Genomic DNA, 14,512 nt, shown 5'->3' on the forward strand with positions numbered 1-14,512 from the left:
TACAAAGGAAATATTCTCGGAATTGGACGAAATCAACGCCCAGGGTCTTATTTTTCCACGAAGCTTCCAGAAGACCGAAAGGGAAACGAAGTGGGGCGACGAGGCGCCGCCACGCCAGGGCCGCACGGCCAAGGGTGGGGCCGCGCCGCCCTGTTGTGTGGGGCCCTCGTGTCGCCCCTAAACCTACCCTTCCGCCTACTTAAAGCCTTCGTCGCGAAACCCCCGCATCGAGAGCCACGATGTGGAAAACCTTCCGCAGACGCCGCCGCCGCCAATCCCATCTCGGGGGATTCGGGAGATCGCCTCCGGCACCTCGCCGGAGAGGGGAATCATCTCCCGGAGGGCTCTTCATCGCCATGATCGCCTCCGGATCGATGTGTGAGTAGTTCACCCCTGGACTATGGGTCCATAGCAGTAGCTAGATGGTTGTCTTCTCCTCATTGTGCTATCATGTTAGATCTTGTGAGCTGCCTATCATGATCAAGAACATCTATTTGTAATGCTACATGTTGTGTTTGTTGGGATCCGATGAATATGGAATACTATGTCAAGTTGATTATCAATCTATCATATATGTTGTTTATGTTCTTGCATGCTCTCCGTTGCTAGTAGAGGCTCTGGCCAAGTTGATACTTGTGACTCCAAGAGGGAGTATTTATGCTCGATAGTGGGTTCATGCCTCCATTGAATGCTGGGACGATGACGGAAAGTTCTAAGGTTGTGGATGTGCTTGATGCCACTAGGGATAAAATATCGATGCTTTGTCTAAGGATATTTGTGTTGATTACATTACGCATCATACTTAATGCAATTGTCCGTTGTTTGCAACTTAATACTGGAAGGGGTTCGGATGATAACTCTGAAGGTGGACTTTTTAGGCATAGATGCATGCTTGGATAGCGGTCTATGTACTTTGTCGTAATGCCCTGATTAAATCTCATAGTACTCATCATGATATATGTATGTGCATTGTTATGCCTTCTTTATTTGTCAATTTCCCAACTGTAATTTATTCACCCAACATGCTATTTATCTTATGGGAGAGACACCACTAGTGAACTGTGGACCCCGGTCCATTCTTTACATCTGAAATACAATCTACCGCAATTGTTCTTTACTTGTTCTTCGCAAACAAACATCATCATCCACACTATACATCTAATCCTTTGTTTACAACAAGCCGGTGAGATTGACAACCTCACTCGTTACGTTGGGGCAAAGTACTTTGATTGTGTTGTGCAGGTTCCATGTTGGCGCCGGAATCCCTGGTGTTGCGCCGCACTACACTCCGCCACCAACAACCTTCACGTGTTCCTTGACTCCTACTGGTTCGATAACCTTGGTTTCTTACTGAGGGAAAACTTGCTGTTGTGCACATCACACCTTCCTCTTGGGGTTACCAACGGACGTGTGTCTTACACACCATCACACACCATTCAAAGATAGAAGAGATTGCACACCTTTGCAATAATTAGTCATTAGTGGCACATTTAGAGAGAAGTTTAGTCAATTTCTTGACATGGCTAAGGGTTTAAATGTGAGGAAAAGTGGTGTATTTCACAGCCATCAGGAGGCTTCTTCGTCATCATCATCATCATCATCATCATGACCATCACCATCGACATTCGCTTTCATCTCGTTGTAATTCCAAACCCTAGCGAGGCTTGGCACATGTACTTGTTTGATCCCTTGTACTCCATTGGTATAATCATGATGATGTTGTTTGCCTCCATGTGTGAGTAGTTCCATTTGTTCTTGGGGAGATGGAGGAACCCTAACTATATGCTATGTACTTAAAGAAAGATTATGGTGTCTTCATTTGTAATATATATGTAGGTTTTCTTCAACAATATTGTGTGAAGTTGACCACATAATAGTTTTGCCTGTTGGGGGATGTTAGAGGAAATCATCGTTGTAGGTAGTTGGTGGTTTGGGGGCGAACGTGAGAGAGTTCCATAACATCCCATCAACTACTGCCAGCGAGGGAATACCAGAGATTCTAGAACTATGTATGTAACCATGATGAGACCATCAATCACTAGTGAACTCTGACGACATGCTAATATAGGAGGACTGGTGGTGGTTATGTGCGATGCATAGCACAACACATTTGTGGTGCACCTTTATTCGACTCCACCTGTCCATACATACTACAAGAACATTATAAATCCTAATTATGTTTCTAAACTATGCTACCGGTGAATACGCAACTCCACGATAACTCTTTAGCCTTATCGTAGTTTCAAATACTTAACCATCGCTCACTCTGCTCGCTTTCGCTTTACTACGACTTTATTCGCACAAACAACCATTCATTCTACACATTCTTGCTTTGTACCAAAGATAACTTATAGGTACAAACAATCAAAGGTAGAAAAAGACATTAAAACCATAGCAATTTAGCTATCCGTGGATTCAATACTCTTGATTGTAAGCTACTTACACATGTACACATGCAGACATCAAGCTACTTTTGACACCGTTGTCGGGGAGCTAAGCACTATTGATCTGTGTTTTAAGTTATCTTAAAATTTGCTACTTGTACTGACTGTTTGCAAATTATGGGCAAACACCATGGACTCTCACACACTACCACCACAAACTTGCTACTCTTAAGTGCTCTGGAGAACTACCTATTGATGCTTTCATGAGAGTATCTTGGGGGTAATAATGATGAATATGAAGATAATCCCATATTTCTTGATATGACGCACGCCAAGAAATTTGTAGGAAATAATGATACATAATATCCATATGCTCACATTGATTTCTTTAAAGATACTTAAGAAGAAATGAGGTTAAAATTATTTGGAGAAAGGCTTGCTAATAAGGCATTCACTTGGTTCAAGACTTTGCCTGCAGGGTATGATGGACACTTGAGCAAGTTTGTCGCATCTATTCTTGACTTGCTTCTATCCAAAGAGCAAGTATGATGGAGCAGGGCGCAAGATTCTAAACTTTAAAAATAAGCCGGGATAAAGTCTTGTTAAAGGGTATACAAGGGTTGGAGGTTTGCTAGACAACTTCCCACATCACCAGTTGCCCACTTGGTTAGTTTTACATGCTTTTTGTGAAGGTCTTAGTGACAAGAATAGGAGAGAAGTAGACATATCTTCTAGGGAAGGCTTTATGAAGTTTACTATCACAAAGGCTTAGAAATTGCTAGATAGGATTCGTAATATTAGGGAAACTTGGTCTTTTGACACACAGAACAAAGTGGCGTAAGGTTGAACATGAATACATGATTGCATTGAAGCTTTTCTCGAGACTAGTAAAATAGAGGATATGGCTGACAATTTTCACTTAGATTCCGACATTATCTTGCATATTTTTCAATCTTTTACTAACCATATTAAAGCACCAAAGCAAGGATGGACAAGATACAAGAAGGATGCGATTGAAAATTCAAAGCTTGTTAAGGGAACGTCACGATACGCCTATATTGATGCCCGATTGGAACCTTTGAAAGAAAGACCACCTTATACGGATCCTCTACCTTTCCATAATACTAATCGGAAGCATATGATGCCATCTGAAAACAAACAACAAACAAAGACGGTTGAAATAAATAAATGTACTTCAAGGTAAGTAAAGATGTTACTAAAGGCCCTGAACAACTTATATTTTCTACTTGCAAGTCAGACTCTAACAAGGCAAACAATCATATTAAGAAAACTTTACCGTGTGAACTCTACCATAATGTACGAAGATGGGTTATAAGGTCGATGTACACTCCTCGTAGCTAATACTATTTCACAACGTATCCATGTTGCTTGATATACCTCCTACTTTGCCATGGTTCGATAACAACACAATTAGTCACACACCCACGTTACTTGAGATACCCCTACTTTACCGTTCTTCGATTATAAAGACAAGAATCATCAATGTAATATATGTGCAACATATTCATTAATCAATATTTTTGAACTTAATAACTATGGCAGCTACATGTAGATAATGTATACACTATATCATCTTCCATATCTTTGTTATAGTTGTGAAGTATTTGAAATTATTTGTTTCCTTTTCGATGAGTATATGCTGAAAATATTTTGAATCTGCAAGAAATCTATTAAAAAATATGCATGGTTTTTATTTTTAAAGCGAAATTATGCAATTTCAGTTGGATCTGCATAGTTGTCCTTTACACGATGCAGAGTTTCCACCCGAGAGGCCAACCAAAAAAAAAAAGTCATTTCTGTTTCTCCTCCTACCACCAGCACCAGGTCTCTGTTTCTCCCATCTCTCATCCCAAATCAACAAACCGCCTCCCCGTCGCATCGCATCGCATCGATCCCAATCTCACCGCCCCCAAAACCCTAACCCTCACTCGCCTCGTCGCACGGCGGCGGATTGCGGCGGCGGAGGCGCGAGATGACTGCGCGCGCGTGAGCATTCGTGGAAGCGATCGCGGAGGTGGGGCCTTCCCGCGACCCGCGAGCGGCGTAGCTGGTGCCCGGCGCGTGGGTATGGCGACGTCGTCGTCGGCTGGTGGGGGCGGCGCGGCCGGGGGCGCGCCCGGTCTCAAGACCTACTTCAAGACCCCCGAGGGCCGGCACAAGCTGCAGTACGAGAAGACCCACTCCCCCTCCGTGCTGCACTACAACCACGGCGCCGGCGGCAAGACCGTCTCCGAGGTATGAACGTCCACCGAGTCCGCACCGCCGATGATCGGGCCGTGGGGTTTGTGGCTAGCGCGACTGTTGGGATCTCGATGGGCTGCTGTGTATGGGATGTTGACTTGATCAGGCGACGGATTCGGGTGTATCTTTTTTTTCGTGTATTCGGTCGGGATTTTGATTGAATTTAGTTAGGGCTTCCAGTAAGTTTTGGGTTGTGGTAGTTCAGGTGACATTTTTGGAGAGAATGCTTCATACTTAGTCCCTCCGCCACTCCCTTAGGAGTGACCACCCTAGGTTGCTGCCAGTCCCTTAAGAGTGACCATCTATGGAACCTCACATAGTGATGAATTTAGAGGGGTACCTTGTTGGGGATTTTAATGGTATAACCGATGATTTCTGTTGTTTTTCTTCTTTACCGATGATCGACTTCGTCGCCATGTTTACTCTTCTATTCTGAAAGGTTAATATTGTGTCAATAACTTTCAACAATGGCAGATGACGGTGGCATATCTGAAGGAGAAACCAGTGGGGCAGGGTTCTACACCTTCAACACCAAGTTCCGGCAGCGGTATGCGATCTGCAGCTGCGAGACTGCTTGGTACCGGGAATGGGAGCCGAACACTCAGCTTTGCGGGAAACAATGGTGTCAACAGGGCTGTTTCAGGGAGCAGCCGTGTGGGTGGAGGCATCGGTATGTCAACGAGCGTTAGTGGATCACAAGCAGTGGTGAACTACGATGGCAAGGGCACATACATCATCTTCAATACTGCTGATACACTCTTCATCAGTGATCTCAACTCACATGACAAAGTATTAGTTCCTTTGCCGAATGCATGCTAAAGTTACCTGCAACACTCTTACCTTGTGGTTATCTGATCAAGGTATTAACTGCACCAGGATCCAGTCAAGTCCATCCACTTCAGCAACTCAAACCCGCTTTGTCATGCATTTGACTCGGAGGCCAAAGAGGGCCACGACCTGATCATTGGAGTATGGTCAGGAGATGGTCAGTGCTTCCTAATTTATACAATGCTTTGCTCTTAAATTGAACTATCTCCTGAGTCGAGTTATGTGTTCATTGTGTAGTCTACTCCATGTCATTGAGGCAGCAGTTGCAAGATCCTGGAAAGAAGCCTGTTGCATCTCAACATTTTATCAATAAAGAGAAGGATGGAACTGCCAACAGGCATGTTTGCTTCTTCCTTTCTTTCTTTTTTAAAAAATGGTAGTGATAAAACTGTCATAGTATGATTTAAAAAAATTATATCACAATTACATGACAAGGCTCAAAAAAAAAAATTTACATGACAAGCGCTCCAACTGTTGTCGTTCCATGTCACATCCTCAACACACTATTAACAAAAGTTGGTCTGAATCAGAGTTTTTATTTATTTTTAGTTATTAGAACTTGTAACATGTAGACTGCTGCTATTATTAGTGGATAAGGACTATGCCAAAAACTTCTTTTGCGTACCCATCTTGATGAAAATCAGTGGATAGTAGCAAACATTTGATGTAAGCACTATTGAAATGTCTGGCACAGAGCATGTTTTTTCATGCCGACCGCTTCAAATTGGCATGTGAGAGCTGTTGTCAACTTCTCGTTTCCCTGTTTTGAATATACCCTAATGCCACCCTACTATGGTGGGTCCAATAGTTTTGTTGTTCCTGTCCTCTTTATGTAGTCCACAAGGAGCGTTTAGTGTAAGCATATTTTTTGTTTTGGAGAGCTGAAGCTGGATAATGATATACCTTCCTTGCGTAGTCAGAATCTGAAGCGAAGCATTTTGGTTGCATGCATGTTCTTCTTGCCAACCAAAGGACATGAGCTCTGCCATTATGAAAAATATGAAGTAGTTACAAGTGCCATATTTGTATAGGTAGTTTGGGAACATGGCAGAAATGCCAACCTCGTGTGTATTGCTCCCAAATAAGCAACTTCATTACTGACAGCAAGATGGCCTTTCGTAACCTGCAACTCACGTAGTGTAATAACCCTCAAAACAAAAGCCTTTAAGGGGATCGTGCTAAGACCTCCCTCCGGACAGCACTTTTTTTTCCGCTCGCCCTGACTGAGCTACTGATGGATACTGTTGATGTCATGGGCCGACTGCCGTAGTACCTAATGTGTATCTTCTTGGAGTGCTGGATTGATCTGATGTTGCCTTAGATCTGAGGTAGCATCAGAAAAGATTTAAGCGTAAAGTGGACTTTTCCCTCCCCTAAACACCGTAGCCATCCTGGCACTTTACACCCTGGCCGGTTTTGGAAGGGAAAAACCGTATATACATGCAAATATTGTTTGAAGAATATGACTATTTGTGACCAGTTCAAATTTGACTTTACTTGATGCCCTTGTTGCAGCCGATGTACTTGTGTTGCATGGGTGCCGGAGCGCGATGGCATATTTGTTGTCAGTAATGCTGATGGAAATCTCTACGTTTATGACAAAGTGAGCCCCTATTGTCATCATATTTTGTTACAATGTAATTAAGATTCGTTACGTCAAATTTGAACTGATTATTTTTTATGTTCAGTCCAAGGATGGAAATGCTGACTGGACATTTCCAACTGTAAAAGATCAAAGTCAGCTGATGATTTCACATGCAAAGTCCAATAAGGTACCATAGAGCACTTGATTTTGATCAACTAGTGGCATTTGATATCTTGTAGAGTTGATTTATGGCATCTGGTACCTTTTACTGAAAACATTAACAGACATGGATATCAGTGTTGGGATGGTTTCACATTATGCAAAGAAGTAGGACCTGTATGTCCAGGAAAACTAATGCACCCGTAGAATAATTTGCTGGGTTCGATAACCAGAATAAGCTTGTAACATTAGGTTTATATTTTTTTCTTGAGTTCATGACTAGATTTTAAGATCTCTGGTTGTTATTCTCTGTTTTTAACATCCCTTAAAAGGTAGAGTAATCGCCAGTTTACTGCGACATGTTCATTATTTGTAACATTTTCTAAGACAGCATCAGCATGCTATCAAATCTGCGTCAGGGCAATCAAAAACTAATAAAAGTACATATGTGTTGCAAATATTGGTCAAATCCTTTTTGTTGCAGATGAAAGCATTTTCTGCAATATTGTATCCAGTGTTTTTAACCACACATAACATTTGTGAATGCTGCAAAATGTTAATTCAAGCGAAGTTAAGAAATTCCTGAACATGATGATTTTTAAACTGTAGCTGCTATCATTGATTCTGGGATGTAAATAATACTGCAGAGCAATCCTACTGCAAGATGGCACATCTGTCAAGGTGCAATCAATGCCATTTCATTTTCCCCTGATGGAACGTACATGGCTACTGTTGGTCGAGATGGTAACTTGTCGAGCCAAGACAAGAATCGACACACACTAAAGATTTATTTTCTGTCATATATTGTACTCAAGTTTTCCAATTGCACGCAGGCTACTTAAGAGTATTTGACTTCGCGAAAGAACTACTAATATTTGGTGGGAAAAGCTACTATGGTGCTCTTTTGTGTTGCTCATGGAGGTAAACTGCTGATTGCATGTAATGTTGTGCTGATGTATGGCACCTACTTTGTCATATGCCCACCTGCTTCTTGAAACTCGTACTTCTGACATTTGCAAAAACAGAAACCCGTAGTTCGGCATATGTTTTGCGCAGTTGCATCAGTTCTGTTACTTCCAGTCACTTTTAGGACTGTCATGTTTTACCTCTTGTAATCATGTTGATTAATCTGTGTATCACAAAAAACCATACAAGTCTTTCTGCAAATTATCCCCGTCGCTGTGAGACTAGTTTTTGTATAAATCATCATCAGAACTGACCAATTTTACATATAAAAATTGTTGAAGAACAGCAGCCAAGTGTATTTATTATGGACAGTTACGGAAAACTAGCAGCAACATATGGTGCGGACTTGCAGCATGCTTGTCAATTTCTTATTTTTGGTTACATATTAAGTTGATCTTAAAATTTTATCATTCGTCACGCAGAAGGCAATGTGACTTGAAGATGAACTCATACGTTGAGCTATATAAGTCATCGCTCTATGCATTAGCTCTATAACGCGTTTATAAAAGCGATTTTCTTGGCTTCTCAGTTAGAATCCAGCCTGATTTGACTGCCAGCAAATTGTTGTACTGGCATATACTGTACAAATTAGAAGTTACTTATCTTCCACCTGCCTGCTTATCGAGTTGTGTTCGGCTTGGTATTTTTTGCCTATGCTCTTGTACTTTAATTGAGTACCTTTTTATTGCAAGAGGAACACAGCTTTTGACATGTTATGTAATCAAACATGAAAGAAACTGTTAACACATTGGGTCAGGATCTCATCTTCTCTAGGCTGTTGCAACCCTCTCTGTCCTGAAATTGCCCTCTTACTGTTTTTCTAGTTTTGAAGGAATTTTGACCAAAATTGCTTAATATTCTTCGTAGTATTGCGTACTTGCATCTCTTGTCCCTTTCACAACATAACTTACTATTGCCTGTACAATTTTTCTGATGCAGTAGGATCTGTTGCATTTCACAATGGTTGTGGTGTTAAAGTTTTAGCTATATAACTGTAGAACAGTATACCCATATAGAAACGTGCTGCTATATATGATTGGGGTAGTATATTCATATAGCCATTGCATATTCTTTTCTTTTCCTTTTGCATTTTCTTCTTTGAAACAGAACCTGGAAGGTGTCAATAATTTATCTGTGCTCTCCTGTTTCAGCGCGGATGGAAAATATTTATTATCAGGTGGGGAAGATGATCTTGTACAAGTATGGAGCATGGATGACAGAAAGATGGTTGCATGGGGCGAGGGGCATACATCATGGGTGATTTTATCATTACCGCTGTCTTTGTTTACCAGCTATTTTGTTGAAACTTGCTATTTTGATGCAAATCTCTTTTCTGGTCCGCAGGTTAGCTCGGTTGCATTTGATTCATATTGGTCCCCACCAAATTCTGATGAAGCAGTAGAAAGTGTGATGTATCGCTTTGGCTCTGTTGGTCAGGTACCAATTAGTTTATATAAAACAACAAATTTGTTAATCTGCAGCATAATTTGTTTTTTCTCTAACTGAAATTAGAATAATATGTGGTAGAAAGAATCCGTTGTTTTCTTTTATAGCTGTGATTACCGAGAAGTATTGGAATGCCAGTGATATCTAAGTGTTGTATCAGTTACTTACTTGCTGGGTTGATTAGGCAATTTTACCGTTGTGAGCAATGGGCATGCCTCTAGAGTTGCACGGATCTCACTAGTTTTGCTGAAAAATAGTAATACAACGTGTGCCACTTGCAACATGTTCATGCTGGCCCAGTTCGGGTAGGCATCCTGGCTTAAGCCTGGACAAAAATGAACTGGACTTGGCAGGGACTTGGCAGAGTCCAGGCCTCACAAATAAGTTTGCTGCATTTCCTATTTTATGCCTCCCAAAGAGGTATTTGGTCTTTCCTATTTCGCGTGTTTATTGTTAAGCTGTGGCATTGAATATTTACTCTTGACCACATATTACAACTTGAGATTCAATGATTATATCTTGGACATAGGGTGTGCTATTATCATGTACAAGTAGTTTATGCTTCAATTACCATTTAGCATATTGGGTTAACACCAGAAATAATGCCTTTTCACCTTTGTATGCACTTAGGATACTCAACTGCTTCTCTGGGATCTGGCAATGGACGAGATTGCTGTGCCACTACGACATCCTTCCAGCGGCTCCCCAACATTTAGCAGTGGAAGCCCTTCTGCACACTGGGACAGTGCATGCCCTCCTCCTACTGGTGTTCTTCAGCCTTCTCCACGGATGCGAGACGTACCGAAGCTCTCACCCCTTGTGGCACACAGAGTACACGCTGATCCCCTGTCTGGCTTAGAATTCACCAGTGAATCAATTGTCACCATATGCCGTGAGGGGCAAATAAAAATCTGGGCCAGACCAGTCCACAGTGAGAACAGCCAGCGGCCAAATTCTTCTGAACTGTTAGCTGGCAATGCCATCTCAAAGGATAAGATGATAACATCACCAAATAAGGCAGGTGCCGTCAGCTCTAGCTTCAAGCAACCATCATCTGTTCTTTACTCGTGACCAAAGGCTTCTGCTTGCATTTTTATCATGCTTGCTTGGCCATGGCTACTCATATCTTGTCACTAATGTGGCGATTAGTGAACAGGGCTTCGCTGGGAAATCTTCCAGCAATGGAAGCGTACTCGATAGATGTCTTATGTGTCAAAAGAAAAATAACGGAACTTGGTCCTGTACAGATACAGACATTGTCCTGAGATGAATAGTACAAGTTTACGGGTTGTGTTCCATATCATTTGGCTAGTCTTCCGTAACATCTCAATAGATTAGAGTATGTACCAATTCTTTGCATAGTAACTTGACTGTCTAGGCGCTCTTGAGGCTGCAGATCATATTCCATTTGGCTCCCTGAGACGTTGCTTTCTGCTTATCTCCATGGAACTGTAAACTACTATTGTTTTATACAACGTTTTCAAATCTAGTTGGCTTTGTGTTCTGTTCGTTTGCTTCTTTTAGGCATTGATTTGTCATCAAATATTTTTTTGTGAGAAACAAATTGTTCCAATTGGCCCATGCCAGTTTGGGGAAAGTTCATGTTGAAAACACATGGGAATGAAATGATATCTATTTCGACATGTATTTGAAATATGAGGTGGTGCTTCTCATTGACGAGTCGTGATGTCCAAGGTGTTTGGATGTTTTGATGAAACTTGATTGTTTGTTGAATCTTGTTGGCTCGGATGTAGGGTCCCGGCCGCCAGCGTGGCTCCTATCAACTGGCGCGGCTCCCGTTTGCCGGAGCAGCTCATGTCGCCGACGTGGTGTTGCCCGCCGACATAGTTTTTGGGCCGCTGATGCTGCTCCCGTCTGTCGGCGCAGTTCTCGGCCTCTCGTGCTCTTCGACACCGGCATGCTATCTGTCGAGCTCGCGGTAAATGCGCGACATCGTTATGGATGTTGTACGGATGCTGTGAAGCCTGGCAGTGGCGCTGCTAGTTCTAGGATTTTCAAAGTTGTGTTGCTGCAAACCGCCGACAACGGCGATGCTACCTGACATAGGCTATTGGCAGAGCTGCAAATTCTTCCACCCGCAGCTACGGCGATGCTACCTGTGCTATGAATCTCGAGCATTGTTGTTGCAAACCTGACATGTGCTACCAAGGCTATCGGGTGGAGCTGCAAAGGCTTCTCCGTGGAGCTGCAAAGCCGGCTGTCGAACGCTCGATGCTGCAAGGGACCGTCACTGGAGCTGCGAATAACTGCCATCGATGCTGCAAAACAATGCCGCTCATGCTACCAAGGAATAGGTTGGTACTGTCGTCGGTGCTGCAAGGACCTCACGGAAGATCTATTTTTTATGCTACAATAGTATAAATTGTTTGTTATAATTTCTCTGTTATTTTGCTACTTTAGTAAAAAATAATTTCTACAATGTCTCCAGCGAAGTACAGTACTACGGTGGAGTCTCCAGCGAGGTGTCTGGCGAAGTACAATCCTCCGGTGAGGTCCGTGTCCAACGGGTCATTTTTCCTTTTTTTTAGGCAACCCGTTTTTGCTTTAGTGGAGCAAAAGCTGGGTTTTTTTTTGCCGCAATGAAGCAAATCCAGGACTTTGGCAGAAATTGCACATGTGCCACGTCGTGGCCTCGGAAGTTGGTAGGAAAATATCCTCCGGAGGTTTAATAGCACTGCCCATTCTAAAAGGATAATGCAATCACATGGGCCCCATCCATCGCTGTACAGGACCGTGGCGCGCTGATCCGCGCATGGCGTCATCACATTGTCGTCCATGCCCCTTGTGTGGACCAACAACATCGCCAAGTCGTCGTCCCTCCTCTTCTAAGCCGCCACGTTGGGCTTGATCAGGTCGAGCTTGATGTTTGCCTCTCAGTGATCGATGCCCACCTTGCCGCCATGACCTCTTCCATCTTCGCAACCCGCTCTGCCCGTTTGGCAGCGGCCCTCTACACCATGGCCGCCTCCACCGCCAAAGTTTTCCGCACCTCGCCTTCTGCTCCCTCTGTCGGCGACTGGCGTTCTCCACCTACCGGTGCTGGAGGTCGAAAGCCCACTCAGCGTTGGTCATCCCCTCTAGCCGCTCCTTCTCGGCCTTCCTCTTCTTCTTCTCGGCGGCATGGTGACGCGGCGAGGTCTCGTCTAGTTGGGGGAAACGGCGGGATTAGGCGACGAGGCAAGAGAGGAACGGGGTGATGTGGAGGAGGTTTGGAGGAAAATAAAATGATTTTCGAGTAAATATTGTCAATGTCACGCTGATAAGGCTGGCCCGCAAACTTTTTGAGCTCCAGCCGGTGCTCCGCTAGCCTCCCTCCATTTTGGGTGGTATCCGCGCGCCGGTGCCAAAACGAATTTAAAGGACGCTTGATGGCGTGTATTTCACACGTTCGTTGGGGAACCCCAAGAGGAAGGTATGATGCGCACAGCAGCAAGTTTTCCCTCAGAAAGAAACCAAGGTTTATCGAACCAGGAGGAGCCAAGAAGCACGTTGAAGGTTGATGGCGGCGGGATGTAGTGCGGCGCAACACCAGAGATTCCGGCGCCAACGTGGAACCTGAACAACACAACCAAAGTACTTTGCCCCAACGAAACAGTGAGGTTGTCAATCTCACCGGCTTGCTGTAACAAAGGATTAACCGTATTGTGTGGAAGATGATTGTTTGCAGAGAAAACAGTGAAACAAGTATTGCAGCAGATTTGTATTTCAGTATTAAAGAATGGACCGGGGTCCACAGTTCACTAGAGGTGTCTCTCCCATAAGATAAAAGCATGTTGGGTGAACAAATTACAGTCGGGCAATTGACAAATATAGAGGGCATAACAATGCACATACATGTCATGATAAGTACAGTGAGATTTAATTGGGCATTACGACAAAGTACATAGACCGCCAGCATCTATGCCTAAAAAGTCCACCTTCGAGGTTATCGTCCGAACCCCTTCCAGTATTAAGTTGCAAAGCAACGGACAATTGCATTAAGTATGGTGCATAATGTAATCAACAACTACATCCTCGGACATAGCGCCAATGTTTTATCCCTAGTGGCAACAAGCACAACACAACCTTAGAACTTTTCATCATCGTCCCGTGTGTCAATGCGGGCATGAACCCACTATCGAGCATAAATACTCCCTCTTGGAGTTAAGAGCAAAAACTTGGCCGAGCCTCTACTAATAACGGAGAGCATGCAAGATCATAAACAACACATATGTAATAACTTGATAATTAACATAACATGGTATTCTCTATCCATCGGATCCCGACAAACACAACATAGAGTATTACAGATAGATGATCTTGATCATGTTAGGCAGCTCACAAGATCCAACAGTGAAGCACAATGAGGAGAAGACAACCATCTAGCTACTGCTATGGACCCATAGTCCAGGGGTGAACTACTCACTCATCACTCCGGAGGCGACCATGGCGGTGTAGAGTCCTCCGGGAGATGAATCCCCTCTCGGCAGGGTGCCGGATGAGATCTCCGTAATCCCCCGAGATGGGATTGGCGGCGGCGGCGTCTCCGGAAGGTTTTCCGTATCGTGGTTTTTCGCATCGTGGGTTTCGCGACGGAGGCTTTAAGTAGGCGGAAGGGCAGAGTCGGAGGGCCGACGAGGGGCCCACACCATAGGGCGGCGCGGGCCCCCTCCGGCCGCGCGGCCCTATGGTGGCGGCGCCTCGTCGCCCCACTTCGTATCCCTTTCGGTCTTCTCGGAAGGTTCGTGGCAAAATAGGACCCCTGGGTCTTGATTTCGTCCAATTCGAGAATATTTCGTTACTAGGATTTCTGAAACCAAAAACAGCAGAAAACGAAGAATCGGCTCTTCGGCATCTTGTTAATAGGTTAGTTCCGGAAAAT

At 43.7% G+C, this 14,512-nt stretch overlaps 1 protein-coding gene across 1 annotated transcript; it reads left to right on the top strand.

Annotated features, from left to right (window-relative positions):
* Nucleotides 1-4,457: 4,457 nt before the first annotated feature.
* Nucleotides 4,458-11,134, top strand: LOC124703584 (WD repeat-containing protein 20-like). Its single transcript, XM_047235794.1, has 11 exons — nt 4,458-4,640; nt 5,121-5,435; nt 5,523-5,631; nt 5,712-5,811; nt 6,990-7,077; nt 7,163-7,246; nt 7,866-7,962; nt 8,052-8,139; nt 9,336-9,441; nt 9,529-9,621; nt 10,261-11,134. Exons 1-11 carry the CDS (start codon nt 4,473-4,475, stop codon nt 10,699-10,701), a joined length of 1,689 nt encoding a protein of 562 aa, XP_047091750.1. The 5' UTR covers nt 4,458-4,472; the 3' UTR covers nt 10,702-11,134.
* Nucleotides 11,135-14,512: the final 3,378 nt, after the last annotated feature.

This window comes from Lolium rigidum, chromosome 3 (genome assembly GCF_022539505.1).
Source record: "Lolium rigidum isolate FL_2022 chromosome 3, APGP_CSIRO_Lrig_0.1, whole genome shotgun sequence".
Classification (NCBI taxonomy): domain Eukaryota; kingdom Viridiplantae; phylum Streptophyta; class Magnoliopsida; order Poales; family Poaceae; genus Lolium; species Lolium rigidum.